At 43.9% G+C, this 27,760-nt stretch overlaps 1 protein-coding gene across 7 annotated transcripts in view; it reads right to left on the bottom strand.

Annotated features, from left to right (window-relative positions):
- Nucleotides 1–27,760, bottom strand: part of LOC140393874 (synaptotagmin-B) — an 882,906-nt gene that overhangs the window by 141,057 nt on the left and 714,089 nt on the right. For 6 of the 7 annotated variants that reach the window (XM_072480435.1, XM_072480439.1, XM_072480434.1 and 3 more), the window contains 2 exons: nucleotides 27,052–27,227; nucleotides 11,537–11,665 (listed from right to left, as the gene is read on the bottom strand). In XM_072480435.1, coding sequence (XP_072336536.1) covers nucleotides 11,537–11,665; nucleotides 27,052–27,227 — 305 coding nt within the window. The remainder of the gene's footprint in view (nucleotides 1–11,536; nucleotides 11,666–27,051; nucleotides 27,228–27,760) is intronic. The other variant, XM_072480436.1, reaches the window with a different exon arrangement.

The following is a 27,760-nucleotide window of genomic DNA, read 5'->3' as shown; positions in this document are numbered from 1 at the left end:
AAGATAAAGGTGCACGGTGTTACAGGTAAGGCATGGATAGAGGATTGGTTAAGCAAAAAGTGGAGATGAATGGTTGTTTTTCTGGTTGGCGATCAGTAGATAGTGGTGAGCCTCAGGGATCAGTCTTGGGGCTGCAATTATTTACAATTTACATTGATGATTTGGAGTTGTGGCCCAAGAGTAATGTGTCAAAGTTCGCAGGTGACACTGAGGTGAGTGGTTGGGTAAAGTGTGCAGAAGACACTGAAAGTCTGCAGAGGGTTATAGATAGTTTAATTGAGTGGGCAAGGGTCTGGCAGATGGAGTACATAGAACATAGAGTGCAGAAGAAGGCCAATCGGCCCATCGAGTCTGCACCGACCCACTTAAGCCCTATCCCCGTAACCCAATAACCCCTCCTAACCTTTATTAGTCACTAAGGGCAATTTATCATGGCCAATCCACCTAACCTGCATGTCTTTGGACTGTGGGAGGAAAGCAGAGCATCCGGAGGAAACCCACGCAGACACAGGGAGAACGTGCATACTCCGCACAGACAGTGACCCAGCAGGGAATCGAACCTGGGACTCTGGCGCTGTGAAGCCACAGTGCTAATCACTTGTGCTACCGTGCTGTACAATCTTGGTAAATGTGAGGCCCTCCATTTTGGTAGGAATAACAACAAAATGGACTATTATTTAAATGGTAAAAAATTGCAGCATGCTGCTGTGCAGAGGGACCTGGATGTCCTTGTGCATGAATCACAAAAGTTGGTTTGCAGGTGCAGCAAGTAATTAAGAGGCACTGGGCTCGCTCCCGTACTGGACCCCATGACCTGCCAGTCAGGATCCATTATCCCCCAAGGCAGATATCAGTGTCCAATTCATCCTGTCTATTAGGGATGTGCGAACACATAAACCTCCTGTCAGAGCTCCCAGTGTTAGGGAGCTTAAGGGAGGGGGAAACCAGACGGAGGGACAAAGACGAGTCTAATTAGGGGAGGGTAAAGGCCGTGGCCAGTCCTATAATGGAGATAGGAAGGCATATGAACTGTGAGCAAGCAGTCACCTTCGGATAAGGTCTGGGACTGACTGCTTCCAGGTCAGGAGGCTAATGGGTCAGGGCAATTAATGATGTTATCCAGCTGCGACACAAACTGACACTCTCTCTCTCATCCCTTGCAGGAATCTGATCGATATCCGTATAGAGCCAATGTAGTTGGCTATTCTTCTTATTACAGCGCTGGAGGAGCACAGACTCCAACAGCAATGAATGGCGACACCCAAGAAAGACCCTGTGGAAGGAGACCAGGGGGCCACAGGGCAGGCTCGGGGGCCAAAGGTCACAACAGCCATGCAGGGGGCTCGAAGGTGCAGGAGACCAAGGGTACTCAGGACTCGAGTAGCCTTCGTGGAACTGTGACAACATGTGCCGTCAGAAACTCCACCTCACCAGGGAATCTGTGAGGTACCTGTGCCACAACCTTACCGACTTGGCGCCACGTGGCAGTGAAAGACACCTGTTCCCTGTGGCCATAAAGGTCACAGCAGCCCTAAACCTTTAAGCTGCGGGGTCCTTCCAGAGTTCAATGAATGACCTGTGTGGCATATCGCAGTGGCACAGTGGTTAGCACTGCTGCCTCACAGGGCCAGGGACCCGGGTTCAATTCCAACCTTGAGTGACTGTGTGGAGTTTGCACATCTTCCCTATGACTGCGTGGGTTTTCTCCGGGAGCTCCGATTTCCTGCAACAGTCCAAAGATAGGCCGGTTGGGTGGATTGGCCATGATAAATTGCCCCTTAGTGTCCAAAAGGATAGGTTGGAATACAGGGGATAATGTTGGAGCATGGGCCTAGGTAGGGTGCTCTTTCACAGGGTCGGTGCAGACTTGATGGGCTGAATGGCCTCCTTCTGCACTGTAGGGATTGTATGATAATTTTATCCGTGAGGTCACTGGTGCACTCTATGCTAGGGCTTTGATACATTTCGAACTGGACCAGGCCTAGCAGGGCGAAAGGGTTACGGGCTTCGGGAGCAAAACTTTGACTGAAAACCCAGCTCACCACTACCTTCTGAAGGCAACTAGGGATGAGCAATAAACGTTGGCCTAGCCAGCAATGCCCACATCCCATAAATTAATATTTTAAAAAATTGAAATCACCAGTGACACTTAACGGAATTCCCCATGTTCTTAGTTGTAAACGTGGAATCATTTTTCAAGCTGGAAGGTGCCTTCACCACTTTTCTAAACCTTTTCTCTAATTTAAATTTAACACATTAGAGTGATGAAAAACTGCAATATTAAGAAAATGTGACTTCAAAACAGCAACACTTGAACCTTATTGTAATTCAACCAGCATAGTCAAATCCCAATCTTTCATTCTGACTGGTTCTTCCTCCAGCCTATAATTTATTGCACTCATAATAATTGTCAGTTGCATTGGTAAAAAATACGCCGCTCACACACACACAGGATGCTCTGTCATGGCCACCACTGCTAGGCTGCATTTCTGGAGGTCTGCCCTCCCCTGCAGCCTATGCTTAGTTACACAATCTAACATCGTGTTAGAGTTTATTATCAGAGGTTGAGCTAATAAGGATGACTATGAGTCTGAACTATTTTAACGATGAAGAATAACTGCGAAGAAAGATGAGAAGACAAGCTGACCTTTTCTTAATAGTGAGGCACACAATTTCAATAAGTAAATTTAAATTTTAGTATTTTATTATGGGATTTCTGCTAATCGAGTGAAGCAAATGCCTGGCTCAGTATGTTTTACTGGTACGTGTGCACTCCATCACAACACACTTATGAATTCAAAGTAGATATAAACTGGCAATTTGGATTCCACTGTCTTCACACTGAAGTAATGGATATTTTGTTTTTCAATTTACTTTTCAGACTACTTTTCAGTTTTCTTCCCTTTCTCTCATTTGGGTTCACTGTGAGCAGTCATGTCAAAAAGGCAAAACTGTACCCCGAGTATCTGATTTCTTCCAAAGCAAACGGCTCCACATTGAGTGATTACATTGTGCGATTCAGCTCAAGATAGGACATCAGAGTATAACTCCTAAAAGGTACCAACATTTTCACTTCACCTCAGTAGAGACCCTCCATTACAGCATCACCTTTTCATTTACCATAGATGCCATGCCAAAGTATTTGATATGGCTAACCTGGTCACTCAGGTGACACTGAATGATATATTCTATTTTACAATGACCGCAGTGATTTACCTGTCATAACACAATCAGGCACTCTAAGTTACTCTTACAGTCCAATGTGCATGGTATTTAATGCATTTTGTATGCACATGCGCATAAGTAACGGTGCATCAAGTTTTTAACAAGCTGCAGCCCGCTGTGTACATGGAAAGTGTACCTGTTGTAACTCCCATGAAGAACACGGGGAATCGCCGATTGATCTCCCTGTGGGATTCGTGGAATACGAGTTTGCATGTTGACTGGGCGGAGGCCGGCTCAATAGGGGCTCGCTAGCAGGAGCTTAAATGCTGTGACCCAGACCCGGACCGGGAGGTCGTGACAGTCCTGGGCCGGATCAAGTGCGTTGTCCGCCGTGGCTGCAGCTGCGGCTTTATTTCTGCTGAGAAATAAACCTTTGCTTTGCCCAGACTGACCTCCGCTGGAGTTATTACACTGGCGAAGAGGAGCAGGAACGGGACTCCAAGCAGCCTATAAAGAAAGAAAACAATGCCGACAAGAAAAAACAACTTGGAAATATCCTTATTTAGAAAACTAAAGCCGTAAGACACAAACGTACAAGACTGGGGCCATATTGCTGAGCACATGCGCTATTTCTTTTGCGCCAACAGCATTGGAGGGGATGAGAAGCAGGAGGTAATTCTCCTGGCTGCTTGTGGTGCCCCAACACGCAGCATCATAAAAAGCCTCACTTTCCCAGTGGCTCCCAACTCCGAAAGCTTTGACGAGCTTATAGACTTAGTGCGAAAGCACTATGATCCGAAGCCGTCAATCATCCTCCAACAACGCCATTTTAACACGTGATGCACTATCAATTACCACAAAGACGAGAATACGGGAACAAATAGAGGCTTTATTGAGCAAGGTGTTGTGCCTCCTGTAGCTGGAATCAGAATGGCTGCAGCACAGAAGAGCACACACATTTATACGCCACCTACTGGGCTGAACCAGCAGGCAGGGATTTACCCTTGTACCTCTAATATACGGGCAGTGCCGTAATACATATAATATACTACTACTAGTGGTGACTACCACAACACGGCTGGGAGAACTCGGGTGGAGCCTGTTACAAAATTTATTCATAGGTTACGGAAATTGCCAGAGTACTGCAAATTCGGCCCGTCCCTGTCCGAGATGCTACGTGATAGACTGGTGTGTGGAATTAGTAATGCCAAAGCCCCAAAAGAAATTGCTGGCGGAGCTCAACCTCAACCTGAAAAAAGGCCATTGATATAGCCTTGTCCCTGGAGAATGCTGAAAAAGGTGCTCAGGAACATCAAGGAATACCGGACACTAGCATCCTCAAGAAAGAGGAGGGGGATGGGGGGGAAGGGACCTCACATAGATAGCCTTCAGTTCAAGTGGAGGTGCCCATATATAGCACCCATTATCGACCCAATGTTCCGTCAGGATGCCCTGGCGGTCTAAGAAACAAGACAACCTCAGATATACCCGAGAAAGCTCTCAAGTGGCAGCCACTGGACTGCTGTTAAGTGCTGCAGAAGGGTACGACCTAGGCAAGGCTGCCAGAATCGGCAATGGGCATATTACCCTGGCAACAAGCCACAGCCAAGTCAGGCAAATCAGCCTCCAGATGAAGGGATGATGCAGTTGTACTGCCTCATCATGACCAAAGTCGCCCCAATAAGAATAAGGCTACTCGTGAACGGCTATTCTTTAGAGATGGAGGTAGACAGGGGAGCAGCATCTCCGTCATTGGTGAACATTTATTCAGTTGCCTCCGAATGGGTATCCTGCCCTAAACTTAAGAGATACTAGAGCCAGGCTGGCCACGTATAAGAGGGAACCTCTACAAATTATGGGGACCGCCACGACCCCAGTGACCTACAGACGCAGTCTTATTCGTACAAGGATCGGGACCAAGTTTCATGGGTAGGCTCTGGCTTTAGAAGATCCAACTGGACTGGTAGGGAATTTTGGGTGGGAACAGTCCTCCCGTATTGATGGGAAGATGGCATGGAAAGGCCCATCGCCTATGAGTCCAGGACCCTGGCAGATGCAGAGTGACGCTACTCACAAATTCAGAAGGAGGGGCTTCAGTGTAAAAAAGTTCCATGAGTATGTCCAAGGCCAACATTTTGCGATAGTTCCAGGCGTTTCTGAAGTCGAACGACATCAAACACATCATCCAATGATCTGGTAGAGCGGCCAGTACAGACCTTCAAAAATGGGATGAAGAAACACACAACCGGATCCATGGACACAAGGTTGGCACGATTCTTGTTCAGTTATCGCACCACACTCCATTCACGATGAAAGTCGTCCCAGCAAAGCTATTAATGGGATGACGACCTCACATCGGGCTGAGACTTGATGGGGAAGGTGGCGTCAAAACACAAGTGTCAAAAGAAAGGTTATGACACCAGGAGAGAGCGCTTAATACAGGGGAAGCTGTACATGGGTGAAACATCGGAGGTGGCTCCAGTTGGATCCCTGGAGTTGTTTTAAAGAAGACAGGACCAGTCTCCTACAAAACTAAGGTCCAAGGAAAAGTCCTTAAGAAGCAGCTGGATCATCTTAGGAGTGGGGAGCCTGCTCCAATGGAATCTACGTCTCTGACTCCAATTGTAGCCATCTCTGGCACTGGGCGACTGCGCACAGGGGATCGTAGGGCCGTCTCCCCTGACAGTGAAGACTCAGAGTCTGCTATGGAAGTTGAAGAAACTGGTCTATCCCCGGTGACCAATGCTGGTGATGAACCTGCATCAGTGACCCTCGGGCGTTCCTTGAGGAAGTAGACACCAGTCTGCTTCACACACCCCGATCTGGCTCCGCCTACCACGGACTGCAAAAGCGCGGAAGAGGTCTTATCATCGCGGGAATGATGGGGATGAAATGGACCCAAGGTGGAGGGATATTATAACCCCCACGAAGACCATGGGAGATCATCGATAGATCACCCCATGGGGTTCGTGGAGTGTGAGTTCCTGTGTTGAGAGGAGGGGGTGGAGGCCCGCCCATTGGGCTCACTAGCCGGAGCTTAAGTACTGTGACCCAGAACTGGACCGGGAGGTCCCGATGGTCCCAGGTTGGAACAAGAGCATTATCTGCCGCAGCTACAGTTTTATTTCTGTTGAAAAATAAACCTTTGTTTTGCCTAGTCTGGCCTCCGCTAGAGGTATTACAGTACTCTGTACAGCGACCTGAGGAGTCAGTCTCATGGTGAAAAGATTATATAAATGTTGTTTATTATGACATTGCACTAATGGAGGCAGATCTTGAGGAAGTAGTGCAGACGGCCCTCGTTTTAAGCAACTTTAGTGACCCAAGACGAGTCGGATGTGAGTGGATAACGAGAAACTAGTTTTATTACTACCTAATAATATGTACAATGATCTTCAGATCCCAGCCGGGTCTGAGGTGTCGATTCCCAGTCTTTTATATCAAAGTCTATTATCCTGTTCATGGGCTCCCCGCCCCTCAGCGGGAGAGCCTGTACTCAACGAGGCTCACAGGGAAACAATTGCTCTAAGCCTGTAGGCCTCATGTGGGTTATAACAATAACCCTGTGCATGTATTTCTGCTATGTATTTACAGTACTGCAAAAAATCTTAGGTTATTGAAAGCTGAAGCTCAGAGTGCATTTGTATATACATACACCCAAAAATGGGGATTGAAAATCCACAATCCTCTGGTGTACTTGGAGCATAAGTCCAGCGGAAGGGCCTTATGGAAAGAGAATCTCAGTTTGGAGCTTTTTTATCCCCAGTCTGGGAATCCTGCAGCAGATGTGAACTCGTATGGAAGGTAATTAATTGTACTTGACCTATTCACTGGCATATATAGCATGCACCTGGGGGTTCAGGTACAAGACTTGTCCTGAATTCCTGAAAATCCAATACATTTCTGACCTATCTTTTGGTTCTAATAACTAGGATGTATTCTTGTGTGTGCACAACTGTGTGAGGTTAATCAGTGATACCAATATTGGCCCAAAGACCAGGTTACTTCTGCAGTAAACAAGAAATTAGGGTGGCTTGGAGTCTCCAGGAATTGAAGATGACTTGAAGGGAGATGAGTTTAAGAGTAAAATGCTCCCAATCAGTTTTTAAATATGACTGGAAAAACATTCCATAGACTTTCGGAGAGAGGCATAAATATTTTAAAATGTTACTTAATACCAATCTAACTTTTAACTTGCATTCCGTTCAACCTCCTAAAAGTAATCAATTATTGAAATACTTGGATTGAGCCAGTAAGATGTGATGAGTTTCGTAAAGATGACATTTTGGCTTTTAATGCAATGCAAATATAATTATATGCAATAATAGAATGGGAATAAAATTTCAATTGCAAACTTCAGCTCTCCCACCAAGAAGTTAAATGACACATGTAAATTTTATCATATACAACCAGCTGAGTTCTGGTTCCATAGGAGGCTCAAGATGGCAGCCTCCTGGAGTTCAGTACAGTGAAAGAACCTGCAATCTATTCAAGTGCAGTGAAAGGTATTCAAATATTTTGATGATACATGGGATGGAAAGCTGCTTTTAATTTGTCTCTGATTAAGATTTTTTGGTGTCAGACTCTCATATAGTAAAATGTCTAAAATTACTCTATGATGTTAAAAAAACACATTATTTGTACCTGAATCATTCTGCGGAGATCAAGCTGTGTACTGAGGGTGGTTAATTCTATAAACCTGAATTGCTGCCGTTTATTGAGCGATCCCTGTGCAGAATGTAACACTGAACAATTCAGAGATAATTGGTGCAGCATGTTCTTTTGCATGATTTCCTCCCCCCCCCCATCCCCCACTTCAATAAAAAAAAAGCTCTTTTAATGCTGCTACGATGGGTCATTAAGTTAGCTGAGCTCAGCCAGGCCAACAGTGAAGCATCACAATTGGACTCAGCACCTGAGTTAGGGTTAGGGAAAATATCAGTCTGATTCCTGATCACCGTCCTGATTCTTTGATGACGTCCGGGTATCGGGGCGAGGTTTTTAAACTCCTGAAGGCAGATCAGAGGAGCACACTAGCTTCCCATCTAATTGTCCAAGCGGGAGCGCTGGTCGGTTTTGAGGGCAGTGCCTCATTCCTATATTCTCAGCAAGCTGTGGATGTCAGGAAGTTAGCTTGATGCTGCTTGCTGCCTCTGGGAGTTGCAATATCGGAGATAAACTGAGCTGCCATTAACTGTCGGTGGGGAATGGTGGGGGTGGTGAGGATGAGGAAATATGCTGGAGAGGAGGGCACAGAATGGCAGCAGCCCACATTACTCCTGTATGGCCCCAAGGAAACCTCCTGTTCCTTCAGATCCCCCAATTTGCTCTTTAAAACATTTACCTTTGGGGTTCTTCTTCTCCAGCACCAAGTTTTGCTGAGTAGAGAGTCCGCAGCACATTCTCTGCCTGTTAGGCAGAAAAGATGGCATAATACAAGACCACAGTTTATATGGCTTAATGAGTCTTCTGCCTGATTCTGGTAGATGCATCAGCCGTCTAGTGAAAGGACCCAGGAAAAATGGAAGCAGAGGAGAAACAAGGCAGTTGGCCCACCATTTTAATTTTGTTCCTGGCCTGATTCTCCTGGGTGTAGGAGATTTAATGTACTACCAGGTGTTGGGTGGCTTGTCTCCGCTGTCATGTTCTATGTGGTTGACTAAGCTGACAACACTCACTGTCTAGGATCATGCATAAAAATAATAACTTGAGTAGATTAATGAAGAGTTGTCAATTGCCTCTTGAGGTCTCCTGCAGTAAGCGTTAATGCATTTTGGAGAGAAACAGAGACATTAGGAAAAAAAATAATAGAATTATGTAATTTTATTCTCTGCTGTGAAACAGCAATCTGCTTGAGTGTGATATATGGCTATCTCTGCCATTCATTAATATGGCATAACCAACAGTATTTCTGATGTTCAAGTGAGGAATGAAAATCTCAGGCACAGAAATGAACCGCTTTAAAGGCTTTTGTTGATTTGAATGCCATCGACATCTTTGTAATATTGAATTGGCATTTCCAGAGCTCTCCAGTGAGCGCTGAAACTGTCACCGTGGTTTGACCTTAATTAGGATCAGATGCCTACAGGCTCAAGGCAACAGGAGTGCAACGGACCATTGGACTCCATTTTAAAAGATTTATGTAGTGCTGTCATGGCAAAGAACTTTGCAAGATACTTTATCATGTTTAAATACAGAAGAGTAGGTAGTCATGCAATGGCTGCCATGGTGAGGAGGTACCACAGATGATCATGTCTGCCAGTAAAATATACTTTCCAATTGCAGTACTGAAACTAAAGCACAAGACAAAATGGGAATATATGTCTCCAATGTGAGTGGCAGCGTGTTGATGTTTGATAATACAGAACTTGACTATAGCTAAAAAATGAGACATGCTATCAAAGCTTTTCATCTTACACATACCAGAATGGCACACAAGAAATTACCAGATATAATGGGGAACAATAATTTATATTGCCTGAGAAGAGTGTGCTGATTGTTTTGCAAATGAACTCTGTTTAGTGGAGGTGTTGCCATAGACAATGTAACATGGAACAGATAAAACAGTGTCCAGTATAAGATGTGATTTCATGATTTGTACAACACCTATTAAACAATCCTGACCGTGCTAAGAACTACACTGAAAATTAATTTATAATTATCAGTCGGGCTTGCAGTGTCGCTCACTTCTGCATGCTAGAAGCCACATGTATTCACACACATCGCCCTGTCCTTTGCAGACAGAGGAACATGTCCACGTTTTGTGCCTTTTTCAACTGAACAAAAGCTTAGGGAACAGCCATTCCCTAGTTCATTCCGCAGGGCTTGATCAATCAAAGTCAATCTGCCTACTTGAATTTGGGCAGTTAACTGTTCCATGCTGCAGGAAAGATGTTTGGACTTTGAAAGGCACAGTATAGATTCACCATAGTGACAAAAGTGTTAAGTTATGAGGGACAGTTTTGTATTAGCTTGGATTTAGAAAGTTGAAGGGTGATCTAATTGAGGCATTTAAAATAATAAAAGTATCTGTTAGGGTAAACAGAAAAATATTTCCTCTAGTGGGGGAATTCACAACGAGAGATAATGAGCTTCGTTATCACATGGAGTGGCTAAAACAAATAATATAGATACATTTAAGGGAAACCTAGATATATATTTGAGGAATAAAGGAATTGAAAGATATGTTAATATTTTGATAGGCTGAGAGGAAGAGATTATTAAGAGCTAAGCCATTTAAGAGTGAAAATAAAAATGATATCTGATTTATAGCATAGAAACAGGTTGTTTGATCCAACTATGGTGGTATTCATGATCCACATAAGTCTCCATCCACTCTATTGACCTCATATCACCCTGCCAACATATCTTTCTATTCCATTCTCCCTCTTGTCCTTATCTACATTTCTCTAAAAGCATCCATACTATTTGCTTTAACTACTCAATGTGGTAACAAGTCCCATTTTTACACCATGCTGAGTAAAGAAGCAAAGTGGAAATATAGAACTCTCTCTCTTTCAAAAAGGTTGTGAACACCTGGATCTATCAATTTTTTCGAGGCTGAGATTGATGGATTTATATTGGGCAATATCAATGGATATGAAACAAAAACAGTTAAATGAGTTGAGGTACAGATCAACCCGTGACCTAATCGGATTAGGAACACACAAAAGGGCTGAATGGTCTGCTCTTGTCCCTGAGTTCTTAGGCATAGTGGGTTACCAAGAAATTATTTATGGAAAAAGGATGGTTGGATATCCTTCAGGGCATATTTCACATCTTTTAATTGGCTAGTTTGTGGTCAGCTGACAGTAGTAACAGTGTGTACCATCTAAATGCATGGCAGCAGCTCGCCAAGGCTCCTTTGGCAACACCTTCCAAACTCATGACCCCCACCATCAGATTAACATGGGTAGCAGATGTATGGAAACACCACCACCTGCAAGATCCCCTCTGAGTCACACACCATCCTGACCTGGAAATATACCACTGCACCGTCTCTGCCATTGGGTAGAAATCTTGGCGTTCCCGTTGCAGACTGGCAAATTACAATGTGCATAGAACATAGAACAGTACAGCACAATATATCAGTGCTTCAAATATTCCATCTCCTTCCAGCTGGAGACTTATAGGTTTCAAATACAATTGTTGGTCACAGTTGCTCAGCTTAGCAAGAAGAAAACCTTGACCATATGAACAGTTACACCATCCATTTTTCTTCCCCTTTGAACAGAAAAGTATTTCTAAGCAGCTTAACTAAGATCAAAATGAATGTTGGAATGGCCCACAATGAACTGATCTCCACGAACCTCTGCAACATCTTTACGCAAGAGTTCGCCATTGTGATGAAGTCAGAATGCCAGCATCTCACCTGATTATTCTGGAAGTCATAATCCAGTGAAAATTGTATTTTTCCTAGTTTTTCTTCCTCTTTCGGTTCCTCTTCCTTGTCTTCACCTTCAGTTAAACCAGTTTCCGCATCATCATCGTCCTGTTTGGTCTGTGAAAAGGAAGCACAACCGTGCTGAGTCTCCCCAGGTCGCCCTTTACAATTGACACTATCTGGACAGCAAAGCTCCTGATTTGAAGGAAAGCATTTTTCTTTTACCCCACTAGAGAAGCTGTCGGTGCAGTAGATTATGCCTTTTGATAGCTTTTATATAGAATTGATTTCAAGGCCATTACATTAACGATTTGCACAAATAGAAAGCAGTTTTGCCTCAGTCAACCGGCAATGGGATTGCCATATTGGCTGAGGGGTGAATTAAAACCATCACTTCAGTTATGAACTGAATACAAAAATATTGTGTGGAATTTTAACAGCATTGCGGATCATTTCATCAGACATTGAGACCGCTATTGATTTTTTGAAACATTTGAACTTGAAAAGATAGGCCACAAAAGGCAATCTACCATTTAAATGGCTGAGTGATTTTGCAGTGCAGATCTGAAGAAAGCTGATGTGATTGAATATTAATAATCAAACGTGCAGATGATAATATGCTTCAAAGGGAGCAAAGCAATGCTAGAGTCATTAAAAAAATCTTGATGGTATTTTGCTGCATTGCTACAGCTTCAGGTTTATAGACTACGTTTGTGTGCACTTTGCAATCCAACATGCCTTATCCTACCCATCAAACGTCTTAAAATTCCAATACACTTTTGCCCGCTGCATAAGCTTTAAATTCAAAGTTGCTTCTATGGTTCCACAATCCCCATCTGATTGACTGCGCATGAATGCTCAAGAGGGATTAATTGTTTTTGTCTGATGTCCCTAAGCCAGTGAGTTCCACACTGGGCTTTCTGCCAATTATAAATAATATTTGCATAAATTAATTTTATTTGAAACTATCTGGCAATTTTTATGTTTTTAACAATGTATTGTTGCTGATGTATTCCTTTGACCAATCAGATCCCAGAACCAATGGGTTTAGTCACATATATGACCAATTCCATGAGGAGAAATCATGTGGTACACAACTCCCCAGCAATAACAGTGCCAGAATTGGGTCTTCGCTCTATATACATTTAAAGAAGGAGGGAGGCCCCAATCTCTGTGCTGTGTGTTCTTCAGCTGCCAGCAGATATTAGACTCCTTGATCATTCCTTCTGATCTGAATTTTGGCCCCTACCCCTGCCTTGCTATCTTCCAACCCCACAGCTATGAGATCCTTGATCACTGCTTGCGAGATGACTGTGGCGCTATACCTGGTCTTTCTGCTTGCTACCTTTCACCCATCAGCATCTCCAGGATTGTTGCTCATGTCTCTTTTACCTTTATTGCTCTATTGTGGTCACAGGCTGATCCATACCTTTTAATACATCCACTCCTGATAGGGTGGCTCATCAAACGTTAGAACACAGAACATACATACAGTGCAGAAGGAGGCCATTCGACCCATTGAGCCTGCACCAACCCACTTAAGCCCTCACCCGATCCCCATAAACCAATAACCCCTCCTAACCTTTATAGTCACTAAGGGCAATTTATCATGGCCAATCCACCTAACCTGCACGTCTTTGGATTGTGGGAGGAAAACGGAGCACCCGGAGGAAACCCACGCAGACACTGGGAGAACGTGCAGACTGCGCATAGCCAGTGACCCAGCGGGTAATCGAACCTGGGACCCTGGCGCTGTGAAGCCACAGTGCTATCCACTTGTGCTACTGTGCTGCCCAGTTACTTCCAAAAATAGAAACTCATGATATATGGTTAATATATGGGCATGGATAGAAGATTGGCTAGCTAACAGGAAACAGACAGTAAGCATATATGGGTCTTTTTCTGGTTAGCAGGATGCGACAAGTAGCATGTCACAGTGATCATTGATGGCACCTTGTCAAATGCCTTCTAAAAATCTAAATCCACCGGTTCCCCTTTATCCACTGCAGCTGTTATTTGATTTCCCTTTCACAAAACTATGTTGACTCTGCTTCAACAGGAATGGCTCCTCACAGATTGGGGCATCATTTTGTCTAGCTTCCCCAACCCCCTGCCCCCCCCTTCAGTATCCCCCCATTTCTGACCCCTACAACCTGGGGGAGGCCCCCCGGAACCCCCTCAATCCCATCCTCGGGGCCCCCCCCCCCCCGGGCCAGATTCCCGGCAGTGGCAACCTGGTACCAGGGCACCTTGGCACTGTCAGGATGCCCTGCTCCAACCACCTAGGCATCTCTAATGGCCTGGGAGACCTCCAAAAGCGCCATTAAGTACTGGTCCACATTTGTGTGGACCAGTACTAAACAGCACCCCGACGAGGTTTCCCAGGCATGGCCATTAAGTCCCGGACGCCATGCACCCAGTGAGGGCGAGGTCTAGATTGTGACATCCGTGAGGTATCGTTTCATCTCGCAAAGTGCTGTGAATATCGTAAATCTCGCAAGAGGCCTCTCCTGAGATTCAACAGCCTTGTCCCAACATCAGGTTAGGCATGTCATGGCCGCTAAATCGCGCCCAGAATATAATGTGGGAAAATGCGAGGTTGTCCATTTTGGCAAGAATAAAAAATGAAACATATTATCTAACTGGTGAGAGATTGCACAGCTCTGAGATTCAGAGGGACTTGAGCGTCCTAGTGCATGAATTGCAAAAGGTTTGTATGCAGGTGCAGCAAGTAATTAGGAAAGCTAATAGAATATTATCACATGTTGCAAGGGGAATTGAGTGCAAGAGTAGTGAGGTTATGCTTGTTATTCAGTGTATTGGTGTGACTGCATGTGGTGTACTGCGTACAGTATTGGTCTCCTTATTTAAGGAAAGATGTAAATGCATTGGAAACAGTTCAGGAAAAGCACAGTGGCACAATCACTAGCACTGCTGCCTCACAGCGCCAGGGATCCAGGTTAAATTCCGACCTTGGGTGACTGTGTGGAGTTTGCACGTTCTCCCCGTGTCTGCGAGGATTTCCTCTGGGTGCTTCGGTGTCCTCCCACAGTCCAAAGATGTGCAGACTAGGTGGATTGACCATGCTAAATTGTCCCTTAGTGTCCAAAGGTTAGGTGGGATTACGGGGATAGAGCGACGGAGCAGGCTTAGGCAGTGTGCTCTTTCAGGGGGCCAATGCAGACTAGATGGGCCGAATAGCCTCCTTCTGCACTGTAGGAATTTTATAATGATTCTACGGTTCTAAAGTTTACTCAGCTAAGATCTGGATTGGGTGGGTTGTCTTATGAAGAAAGACTGGACAGGCTTGGTTTGTGTCCACTGGAGCTTCGAAGATTAAAAGGTGACTGGATTGAAATATCAAAAGGTCCTGAGGGGACTTGACAGGATGGATGTGAAAAGAAGTTTCGTCTTGTGGAAGAATCTAGAACATGGGGCATTGTTTAAAAATAAGGGTTCGGCCATTTAAAACAGATGAGGATTTGTTTTTCTCTGAGGGGTTGCGAGAATTGGAATTCTCTTCCTCAAAATGTGGTCGAGGCAGAGGCTTAAATCTTCCATCCTCGTTGAGAGAGTGAACAGGTCGGTTAGAAGTAATATAGAAGTATGAATTTTTGGAAGAATCCATTGGAAATAAATTGCTCATAATTAATGATTGGAATTATGTGTGGTGTTAACTGGTTAAATTAATTATGGTTAGTAATAACCTTGCAATTAAACAAAATCCCCTCGACTACCTCCAGAGCGGAATACCCCTCCACCATTCAACTACAACCCTGACCTGACTACCCCTCCTAAATTCTGACCACCCCAATAGCCACAATCTACCAAATCATTGCCGCCCCATGGAAGATCTGGACCCTGGTAATTCTGGATCCCCACATTCTACATTTTGCCCACTCTTAATGCCACCATTTCAAATTTCATCCTTGGCTTCCACTCATCTCACCAAAATATATCACAATTTTTTTTTATTTCTCCCAGGTATTCAGTGGGACCTGGTATATAGGTAGAATCAAAGGCCCACCTGAAAGTTAAGGCCTGGATCACTAAAGAGGATGCATGCTTTTTTTTTTTTGAAAAATATTTTATTGAGGCATTTATATTATAGATTTTAACAGAATAAGCAACCACACACCAAACAAACAACGAAACCCAGCCAACATGGCTTACGTAAACGACTCCCCAACCCCAATTCCCCATCAACCTTCCCCCACCTTACCAAACTCCCCATTTTACCCCCCTCCCATTCCGCCCCACTGCTGACAGCTTAATTTTTCCCAACGAAGCCGATAAACGGCTGCCACCTCCGGGCAAACCCTAGCATCAATCCTCTCAGGGTGAACTTAATCTTCTCAAGCCTGAGAAACCAGCCACGTCACCAACCCACACTCCCAGCTTCAGGGGTTTCGAGTCCATCCATGCTAATAAGATCCATCTCCAGACTACTAGGGAGGCAAAGGCCAAGACATCGGCCTCTCTCGTCGCCTGGACTCGCGGGTCTTCTGACATACCAAAAATCGCCACCTCTGGACTCGAGACCATCCTTACCTTTAGTGCCTCCGACATGACGTCAACAAAGCCCTGCCAGAAACCCCTAAGCTTCGGACATGCCCAAAACATATGGACATAATTTGCAGGCCCACCCGCACACCGCCCACACCTATCCTCCACCTCTTCAAAGAACCTGCTCATCTGGGCCACAGTCATATATGCCCTGCGGACCACCTAAAATTGTATCAGGCTAAGCCTGGCACACGCTTCAAGAGCACATTGACTCGCCTCAGGACGTCCTCCCATAGCCCAGCCTCCAACTCCCCACCCAACTCTTCCTCCCACTTCAGCTTCACCTCCACTATCGAGGCTCCCTCCCAATCCATAAGCTCTTTATAGATTTCTGATACCTTCCCTTCCCCCACTCCCACTTTCAACACTACCTTATCCTGTAGCCCCTGGGGTGGCAGGTGCGGGAAAGTCGATACCTGCCTCAGCACAAAGTCCCTCACCTGCAAGTAGTGAAACCCATTCCTACCGAAGGCAGCTTAAACTCATGCTCCAAGTCTTCCAAACACGGAAAGCCCCCATCTATAAACATATCCCCAAACCGCACGATCCCCGCCCGCTGCCACCTCCGAAACCCACCATCCAGCCCCCCGGAGTAAACCGGTGGTTGCCACGTATTGGTGCAATGCTAGCTTTTACAGAAGATTTTTTAATGTGGCCACAATTGGGGCTGATGACCTTTCTTGAAGGGCAACTTATGCTGCACATTTCCAGCCATTCGAATGTGGTGGCATTCTAGATGTGGCCCGAGTGGGATTCAAAACAGGGCCCCTCCAAAGGCCTGGAAAAGCCCACCATATTTGTTGATATTACGAGTTTGTGGGTTATTTAGGCTGTTGTAATTTCTATTGGCTTTCTGTTGATGCTCTGTTGACAGCCACTGACTCATAGTTATGTAGTGATATTTGTTCTTAATTTGAATAACGACATTTGACACAATTTCAGGGAACGTAACCATGTCAGGTAGCTGAAAGAATATTTATTTGGGTAGGTCTAATGAAGCCATCTCCACTGCCCACACCATCACCCCAGTTCCAATCAGCTCCTACACAGAAAGATAATCACCGTCCCAATTTATTAGAAATCCAAAACAATTTAAGCAGTTGAGATATGTCAAAGGAATACTCTTTGGCAATACAATGTTGCGACTAATAACATTTTTTTCTGAATAAGTTATTTTAAATTGTCATTGATTTTTTTTTTTCACAGCCCTATTACAAATGTTTTCATGTTCGAGTACATCAGCAAAAATCTGAACGTTTTGTTTGCCACTAAGAAGCCAACTTTTTTATTAAACATGCAGAGAACATAGCTTTACATTGTCCAGCAACAAATGTAATTTCTAAATTGCAATCAATTATTGTTAGCAATCCTTAACCCCCTGTTCTCAAATCACCACTGATATTCAAAATACGATTTTTAAAAAGGGAGTACAGAAGGGAACATGTGCAGGCATGGTTAAACCTTAAAACCAATGCAAAACAAATTCTCGGAAGAACCTACCATCCGGTTGAAATCCAGGATAGTCAGAAAATACGGTCAGATAATATAGATCAGGAAGAGCAAGGAAAAAAAAATTGAAAAGACAAAACAGGCAGTGAACCTTCACAAAACGCCACAGAGAGATATGACACACACAGGGTAGCTCGAGCAAAACTGTTTCTAGATACGAGTGAGAGATTCTGTTTGCTTAAATGTACACTGTGCAGCATCTGTCATTACACCTAAATTGATAGGCTGTAATTCAAAATGACATAAAAGGTAATATTCGTCATCGAGTTCATCTTTCTTTTAAGATTGTTTTGTTTCCAATTTTACTGCCTCTGATCCCTTGCTCTTAGTTGTTGAGGTAGGGATGCCAAACACTCTTTGGCAACATTTAAGAGGCCATTGTTCACATGCTGCAGAATTCTCCGTCGGCGGGATCCTCTGCTTTGCTGGCAGCACACCCACGGACGCGGGTTTCCCGACGGCGTGGGGGTGGCCACAATGGAAACCCCCAGTTGCCGACTGCGGGAATGGAGAATCCCACTGCCGGCAGGGGTGCGCCACACCGGAAAACCGGGCGGCGGGATGGAGAATCCCGCCCCTAGTGTCTCATCAGTAAATGGCAGAGACAACACCATTGAGCCCAGTGCGGCCCCCACCTCTTGTCCACCCATCCATACTTGCAACAGCAATCAGGAGCAACTACCTGGACTGATTATTCTCTGCTGTTCAGAGATGTGAAGGCAAATTGCAGCACTCCATCTGCTGCCCCAGCTTCGAAGAACTATCTCAGCACAAATCAGGATGAAACCAAGTAAAATATCAAATCATTCCCACACAATTTATTTCTTTCCCACTGACACGAAGGACATGGATTTTCCAACTATTAAGTGAGGATTACATAAAATCATAGCATTTACAGTGCAGAAGGAGGCCATTTGGTCCATTGAGTCTGCACCGGCTCTTGGAAAGAGCACCCTACCCAAACCCACACCTCCACCCTATCCCCATTACCCAGTAACCCCATCAAACACTAAGGGCAATTTTGGACACCAAGGGCAATTTAGCATGGCCAATCCACCTAACCTGCACATCTTTGGACTGTGGGAGGAAACCGGAGCACCGGGAAGAAACCTAGGAACACACGGGGAGGAGGAGCAGACTCCGCACAGACAGTGCCCCAAGCCGGGAATCGAACCTGGGACCCTGGAGCTGTGAACCAATTGTGCTAACCACAATGCTGCCCTGGTGATTATGTCACCAATATTGTGAGTATGTGGATCTTGAAAGGAATACATTGCTAAAGGCATAAAACCCATATGCTTGCAAGCCAGAAGTTTTGAGGTTGTTTATTGGTGTGAAAAAGCAACTGTGCTTGAAAGAAAAACACGATGGCCACCAGACATCATCTATCCTGAACTTAACCATCACCACCTTTGACAGTCTTTAAATAATAAAAATTAATAATGCCAAATCTTCATATGTCAATCTTCTCTCTTGAATGCTGTTGATGTTGTACATTTTGATTTCCTGAAAGCCTTTGATAAAAGTGCCACCCAGAAGACTATTGGATTTTCACCACTTCGAATATGGCCAGATATTATGCTGGATAGGAAATGTGTTGAAATACGGGAGGCTCAGGGAAATTAAAGGGAGTGGATCTGCACGATTCAGGTCAGAGAGTCTGATGTTCAGATTGCAATTGTTCATCACCTTCGTAAATGATTTGGAGAAGATTGTGAATAGATACATTCACAAGGTTGGAGACTTGGAACTGTGCATAGGTTTTTAAATTTCTATCAACTGAGTTAACGGAATTGTGCCATGTGTAGCTGATGTGTTCCAAGGTATTTAAATGCAACATTACATGTTTGGGTTTGTGACATTCCAGGCATGTGTTTGAAATGCACAGGAGTCCACTAAAGGCTCTAGATCAGAAGACCATAAATGTCAGGGTCAATGAATTATTGAAGGTCCATATAAGGAGGCCATTGTTAAAGCAAATAAAGCTTTGTGCTGTTTTGCTAAGACAGTGCTATATAAAGCAATGGAAACTGCTTTTGTTGTGCTATACTACATAGCCATATTTGGTGTAGTGTGACTGATTATGGTCCCTTCGAATGGTGGAGATAAGATCTGGAGAATGTTTAGAGGAAGACGGTGAAAATAATATCTGGTCATTTTCTTAATTCCAGGAGTTGGGACTATTTTCATGAGAAAAACACAGGCTTAAAGAAAATATAATTGAAGATTTTTTTAAATGATGAATGACCAATTTGATGTTATTTGAGAAGGCCAGTGATGGAAGAGTAACATCAATAAAGAAAATGAGGAGATTCTAGGAGGCATTTCTGTTCAGAGAGAGTCACTGAGCAGGATTCTCCGGTCCCCTAGCCATGTGTTTCTCAGCGGTGCACCATTCGCTGGCGGCGGGATTCTCTATTCCCACGGCTTGTCAGTGGGATTTTCCATTGAAGCCACTCCATGAGTCAGGAAGCCGTGGGCAAGGGTTTGCTGCCAGCAGGAAAAATGAATCGCAATGGCCAGCGAATTCTGGCTACTGTCACCTGAAACATATTTCCAGAGTGTGCAGTGAAGATGTATTCCCTGTAGTTGTTCAAAACGGAACAGGGCATGTTCCTTGGAGAGGAAGACATTTCAAGTTATACACGTTACAGAATACCTGAGAATAGGGAAACTAATGGAAGCAGCCATCTCCTGGAGTAACTTGATTGTCTTAAGGATTTGGAAAGGGACTTCCAAGTGTTCATCTCTCAAAAGATGTTTGCGGTCTTAAAGACTTCACCTTATCTGGATATAGGGAGCTTGATGGACCATATTTTTTTTTCATATATTTGAATCTACTTTTGATTACATTCACCAACTCAACCGTCAGTTTCTACTCAGTTTCTAGCCTCAACACTCCATCATTCCTCTGTGAAATGCCTTGCGAAATACCTCAAAGGCCTAAAAAAATCATAAAATCCCTACAGCGCAGAAGGCGGCCATTCAGCCCAACGAGTCTGCAACGATCCTCCGCAAGAGCACTCTACTTAGGCCCAATCCCCGCAACCCCACCTAACCTTTGGACACTAAGGGGCAATTTAGCATGGTCAATCCACCTAACCTGCACGTTTTTGGACTGTAGGAGGAAACCGGAGCACCCGGAGGAAACCCATGCAGACACAGGGTGAACGTGCAGACTCCGCACAGAGACCCAAGCTGGGAATCAAACCTGGGTCCCTGGCACTGTGAGATGGCAGTGCTAACCACTGTGCCACCATGCCACCCTTTATTTGATTTATATATTTGAAATATTTGATTATCCTTTCAGTGAAGTTTATTCTCAATGCCTCTTTTAATTGTACTTCTCATTAATTTAAGTCTATGTCATTTGATTCTATTGGGTTGACTTACAGTGAAAAAATTATTTTAAGCTTTCTATGTTTTAGCTATTTCAATACAACCCTCTGCCTTTACTGGCCTTCTTCCAAGGTTGGAAGACAAATCTTTCTTGAAAGCTTAGCCCATTCATACTTTGGGTCACTTTTGTTCCTTTTTTCTGCAAGGTTCTGGTCCACATATATCACCTTTCCATTGCGATGTCCAACACTGAGCACAACACAACCAAGTACATTATAAAACTTTAAAATAATCTCTATTAGCTTGTGCAGTACTGTAATGGCTATACCGGAGTGATTCCACAACTCTGTATTTCCATAAAGAAAGATGTGTTTAGGGGAGGATCAGTGACTACATTGTATCTTGGCCTCTACACATCAATCAATTAATTTCCTCCTAAAAAAAACAATCATGGGTTACTGCTCACACTCCAATATTCTCCTGTAAAAAAATATTTTGCAATGTTATCTGGATGGGAAGCAATGCATTGTCTATTATTACTAGGCTTCTTCTTGAAGTCTGCCACGACAAATTTAAATATCATACATTTATTTCACATTTGTCATTAATGAATTTCACTTGCATTACTAACATATTCTTCAAATTGTAAATTGCTTTCTATGGTTCTACTCACTAATTTGACAAATGTACAATGAGTTTTGGTTTTCAGGTCAGCTATACAGGTGCGGAAAAAGAGGGGTGTTGACCACTGGAGGGGGGCTTCATTCAACACTTCCTTCACACTGGCAACTCATCTTTCACAAGTACACTCTGCTTTCTATTTTATTTTTCCCAAATCCTGTCCCATGCCAATCCCCAAGGCTTTTAGTTTAATTAGAAGTCTTCCATGGGAAAACTCTTTCACAAGAGTGACAGCACAACACTGATGCCAATCATTTCAAATAGCTTTCCATTTGTCAGCAATTGTTCGATGTTGTAGTGGAGTACTAACAGTGGAATGGACAAACTTGGGCTGACCTTGTACCCAATAATGGCCAGCACTGCCTTAATCGCCCTGGTTTCAGATAACAGGAACTCTTTAAATCCAGCACAATGCTCTATTTCCTAAAGTTGTGTATTTGGCAATATCTCTCACTTACATTTAGTCAAAAATTAATAATACTGTTGCAAATTATAACTTAATTTTCCAAACACAGTGAATTCTACAGAACAGGTTTTACCATCTTAAACAGCAATTTATAACGACAAACTCAAATCATATCAAAATCGACTTCCGTTGGAGGCCATGGAGTGAGTGGTTACACATTTGGTGGCGCCCGCTCAAGGCGGTATTTTCTGATATTTTCCCTGCACGAAAGGCAAAACCTTTCATGGCAAGAGGTGCAGAAGTGCTTGTGGAAGGTGTTGCTCCTCTGGTGTGGCTGGTGAATGGATCCACGAACTAGAAGTGGAGCAAGAAGAAAACAGCTGCTGGAACAGGAGAGTGTTCATGGTGTGCCACAGGATAAGACGGGGGAGGGCAAGGGGGCTGTTCTGCCCACCCAGTGGTCAATGAAGCAGCTAGTGGAGTTTTTGAAGATAAAGTTCAGCCAGCAGAGGAAGGAGGCCCTGGAAGACTTGGCCATAGTGGTGGAGCCGGTTAAAGCAGGGATTGAGAGAGTGGAGCAGAGGCTGGATTACTAGGGCCTGGCGATCCAGAAAGTGGAGGAGGAGGTGGGGGAGCACAAGGAGCAGTTAGCCTCATTAGTGGCCGAGGTGGGGGTGATGCGGGAGACCCAGAAAAGGCTGAAGGAGAAAGTGGAGATTCTGGAGAACCGCTCCAGAAGATAGAATTTGAGGATCGTGGGGACGCCTGAAGGCATCGAAGGTGCGGAGGCTGGCAGCTTTGTGGCCAAAATGTTGGGGCAGTTGATGGGGGGGGGGTTTGACCACTCCCTGGAGTTCGATCAAGCGCACAGGGCATTGATGAGGAGGCCGCAAGTTGGCGAGCTGTCAAGGGGCGGTGCTGATGTGGTTGCACCGCTTTCTGGATAAGGAGAAGATCCTTTGGTGGGCAAGGCAGATGAGGAAATGCACCTGGGAAGGGAATGAGCTGCGGGTGTGTCAGGACTTGGGTGCCGAACTGGCAAAGAGGAGGGCCGGGTTTAACCGGGTCAAGGCTGCACTCTTTAAGAAGGGGGTGAAATTCAGAGTGTAGTACCTGGCCTGACTTTCCAGAAACGTGAGTGCTATTTTGGCAGGCCAGAAGAAGCGATGGAGTTTATGAGGGGCAATGGATGGGAGAAGAGTGAGGACACTGAACTTTGGAGGAGTTTGTGTGAGTTCTTCTCTAATTGTTTTCTGAACCTTTCTTCTCTTTGAAGTGTTTCTTTTGTTTTGATGGCAGACTTTCAGGAGGACAATGTTCATGGGGGAATATCGAGGGTGAGTGCACCTTTTGTTGCTTTTTGGGGCGTGTGGATGGGGGGAGGTGAATGGGGGGTGAATGGGAGGGTAGGGAGGTTGGAGGCCTTGGGCAGGGGCCATCATGCTAGCTGGACAGGCCAGTAAACAATATTCCAATTGAGGCTAAAGCAGTGTTTCATACAGGTTTATCATAAGTTTCCTGCTTTTGTACTCTATGCATCTATATATAAAACAGGCTTTTTGAACTGCTCTCTCAACTTGCCCTGCCAGCTTCAGTCCACATATAACCCAGGTCCCTCTACTGCTGCACTCCCTTTATAATTGTGCCCATTATTTTATATCGTCTCTCCATGTTTTGCCTACACAAATTAATCACATTATACACCTCATAGAATCATAGAATTTACAGTGCAGAAGGAGGCCATTTCAGCCCATCGAATCTGCACCAGCCCTTGGAAAGAGTAAATTCATGCTATGAATGATTTTAAAACTGAACCTATGAGTGAGGCCTTTTGAACCTAATGGGGACGCAGGATATCTTTAACAACAACTTCTGGCTTCCAACATTTATCTACACTTGTGTTGATAACAGAGGTTGCTGTCAGATTTACTTTTTAGTAGTCTTGAGCACTGCTAGCCTCATTGCTATTTCAACCATATGCTCCACCATTTTGTTCCTTGACATTAAATGGCATCACCATCATTGAATCCCTCACTGTTAAAATCCAGGGGGTTAATAGTGACCAGAAACTTAACTGGATCATCCATGTAGCTACTGTGGCTACAAGAGAAAGTCAGAGGCTAAGAATCCTGTGGTAGCTCAAGTCCTGACTACCCAAAGCTTGTCCACCATTGATTTTATAAACACAAGTCAGGAGCAATGGAATACTCTATACTTTCCTGGATAAGTGCAGCTCAAATGACACTCAAGAAACTTGACACCACCCTGAACAAAGCCATATGCATGATCAGTATCCCATCCAACTCCTTTAACATTCACTCCCTCTGCTACCCACAAAGAAGCACCAAATGACTTGAAAATATTTTATTCTTCAGACCAGTCTCACTTGTAAACATGTTTCTTAAACACCAAAATGTAAACATGTCAAATCTTACTGGCATGACTCCTGCTGAGTGAGTAAGTCAATCAATCGCAGTTGGGCTGCATGCTTCAAGGTGCGAGAATGTCCTAAACAAAGGCCAAAGCTTGGATCTGAGCAGGAACAGTTTTGATTTCTGAGGTTCTTTCTCCCTATATGACCAGCTGAAAAGTAGGAAGGTTAGTAAAATGTTGGCAAATTTGTATTTGATTTGCAGCCTATTGGCAGATCTTTAGAAAAAAGGTCTATTTTCCACAAATGCCTCCACTGTTGCAAAAAAATGCTTAAGTAGAGACAGTCTTCTACTGAAGATGACAGAAGTGCTTATCAAGCGGGCAGCACGATGGCACAGTGCCGCCTCACGGCGCATAGATCCCAGGTTCGATCCCGGCTCTGGGTCACTGTCCGTGTGCAGTTTGCACATTCTCCCCGTGTTTGCTCAGGTTTCACCCTCACAACCTAAAGATGTGCAGGGTAGGTGGATTGGCCACACTAACTTGCCCCCTAATTGGTAAAAAATGAATTAGGTACTATAAAGTTAAACAAAAAAAAAGAAGTGCTCATCCAGCTACTTTGCTGCAAACCTGGGTCCATCATATCTCAAGGAAGTCAAAACAAGCATACATACAATCAGTTATAAAGAAGCACAAAAATAATTCAAAAGTGGTTTGAACAACACCAAGAAAAGAAAATACCTTACTAAATAGCCCACGCAATGCATTTTGTGTATAGAACCTCTTCAGCTGTGAGAAGAGATGTGGCCCCCTTAACACTGTAGAGATAGTCGGGTAGAAATTTGTAGTGGGTGATAGCACAAAACAGACTACACCAGCTTCCTGCTATACACGCTGGTTGATGTCAAATTCTGTTGAAGTAATGAAACTAAATGGGTGGAGCGTATGATAGGCAACCTGCAATGCTGCCAAAGCTAAGTTTCTACTGTGTTGTATGGTGCTGGCCGTTATCTTATTTCTCAGTAGAATATGGTTTTGATATATGTCACTACATTTTTAATAGGCATCAAAGGTTCATTTTTAATTTAGATGTAGCGAGTACACAGAAAGGTAAACAATAGTTTCTTGGAGTATTTGAATTCAAAACAGCGTACCAGATTGCAGTTTTGCACTGAACTGTCTTAATAAACAGGGGGGTTTATTGATGACACATCATCATCTATATATAAACAGCATCGGTGCAAATCAGATTTTAAATCATGATTTTCTCCCCCCTCTTTAATTAAGGCAGCAACCAGCTAAGCTAAAGCATTTGGTAATCACATTTGCAAAGTCTATAAATATGCTTTGGTCAATCAGAATTTGTCAGTTTATTAAATACTGCTGATAAGGGAATTAACAACTTAAAAACAGTCATCTGGTTCCAGCTTCAAATAACCTACAAGTGAAAGGGTTCAAGGGACAGGTACACTACATTTTTAGTTGCCTTTCTGCACTCAATTCACATCCTACATGTGCTAATATTGTTACCATATAGCATTTGGACCTATCACTGGAGTATTTTCTTGAAGTAATGGAGTACATAAAACAAAAAAAAATTGTACAAGTTACAGCCATATGTCCTTTGTGAAAATCATATTACAAATTTCATTAAAACAAGGCAATCTTTATCAATCAAAGGACAGATGGGCCAAAGTGTCTGTGAGTCATATCCATGAATAATTGTGCAGTTTTTGGAACACATTCATTTGGCATGGCTATTCTGATTTAGTTATTGTTCCTGTAGTGCGTTTTAGCAATTCACCTGTGACATGAAATCAATGTCCTACCTCTTCAGCCGAAGATCAAGGTAATGAATTTTCCCCTTGTTACAGAGAAACATGAGGCAGCAAGAAATGTTACAAACCAATTTGATATGACGGAAACTCACAAGAATCGCACAATCATCTGGTTCCTCAGAGATTGCAGGCTACCCTTGTTCATAATGAAAGCAATTATTTTGCAATTTTTCTAATTATTCAGAAGTTTAATAGTGGTGGATTATGGCAATTTATGACAAATACATGAATAGGATGGGAATAGAGGGATATGGACCCAGGAAGTGTAGAAGATTTTAGTTTAGACCGGCAGCATGGTCGGCACAGGCTTGGAGGGCCGAAGGGCCTGTTCCTGTGCTGTACGTTTCTTTGTTCTTTGTTCTCTTTGTTAGAATTCATTTGTGTTTAGATTATGTGATTTGAGTGTGCTTAAAATCCACCATTGCTGCTCACCTTCATTGCAACCAGTTCTGTACTGCTCTGAGCAGTAGAGATTCGAACCGATCGGGTGTCAAAACTGCCTTATCTACCGTGTTCATTATTTCAGCTTGTGAATGGTCAGCTCCATCAATCACACACTAAATTACGACGTGACAGAATTGGCCATTACTTGCATGGAATTGACAGGAATTCCCTGACTGAGCAAAGGTGAACTTAAACAGGGGGTTTGCAACCAATTGTGTGAATAACATTTCTTTAACTAAATGACTTATGTGCTATCACCGCAGAATTATTTTAATTTGAATGTATTGTAGTTGGGTAACACCAGACTTGATTAAAATTTGACTTACATTTTCTCTTCATTACGTTACCTGATTTCCACCAGAGTTTTTAACATCTTTCATGTTGATGTCATTCTTTTTACCCTTGCCCTTCTCCTTCTTGTTTTTCTTCTTCTTACAGCAGCATTTCTTGCAAATGCAGAGGCAGCAGGTGAGAAGTAGCAGGCCACTGACAATAGCGATGGCAATCAAAGCCCAAGGTGGCACTGGCAAAAGGGTTTGGAAAATTGGTAAACTGGCATCAATCACAGTCTTAGAACGTGCAGCTTCCTGGCAGTACATTCAAGAGAGAAACAGCTTTAATTTTTGACCTAGGCCTTACTGTTCACGATAGCTCAATGTTCCAGAAATTGGTGCGCACTCGGCACTACGTTGTCGGCCTCAGTGTTGACAACTCGTTTGGAGCCCTGCCTGCCGGGGGTGGTTTCGGAGGAGCAGACAGGATTTGTTAAGAGCCGGCGGTTGTCGGCCAACATTAGGAGATTGTTGAATGTGGTATTGTCGCCCTCCTCAGTGACCCAGCCAGAGGTGACTATTTTGTTGGATGCATTTGACAGGGTTGGTGGAGGCACCTCTTTGAAATTTTGGGGTGGTTTGGCTTTCGACCAAAATTTATTTCTTGGATTAGGCTTTTGTATATGCCCCCCACTGTGACTGTCCATACTAATGCCCTGAGCTCGGGGTACTTTCAACAGGGGTACAAGGCAGGGTGCTCATTATCTCTGTTGTTGTTTGCCTT

The sequence above is a fragment of the Scyliorhinus torazame genome, chromosome 17 (assembly GCF_047496885.1).
Source record: "Scyliorhinus torazame isolate Kashiwa2021f chromosome 17, sScyTor2.1, whole genome shotgun sequence".
NCBI classification, from domain to species: domain Eukaryota; kingdom Metazoa; phylum Chordata; class Chondrichthyes; order Carcharhiniformes; family Scyliorhinidae; genus Scyliorhinus; species Scyliorhinus torazame.
The sequence above is the reverse complement of the archived record's forward strand: the minus strand, read 5'-3'. Positions and strand labels throughout refer to the sequence as shown.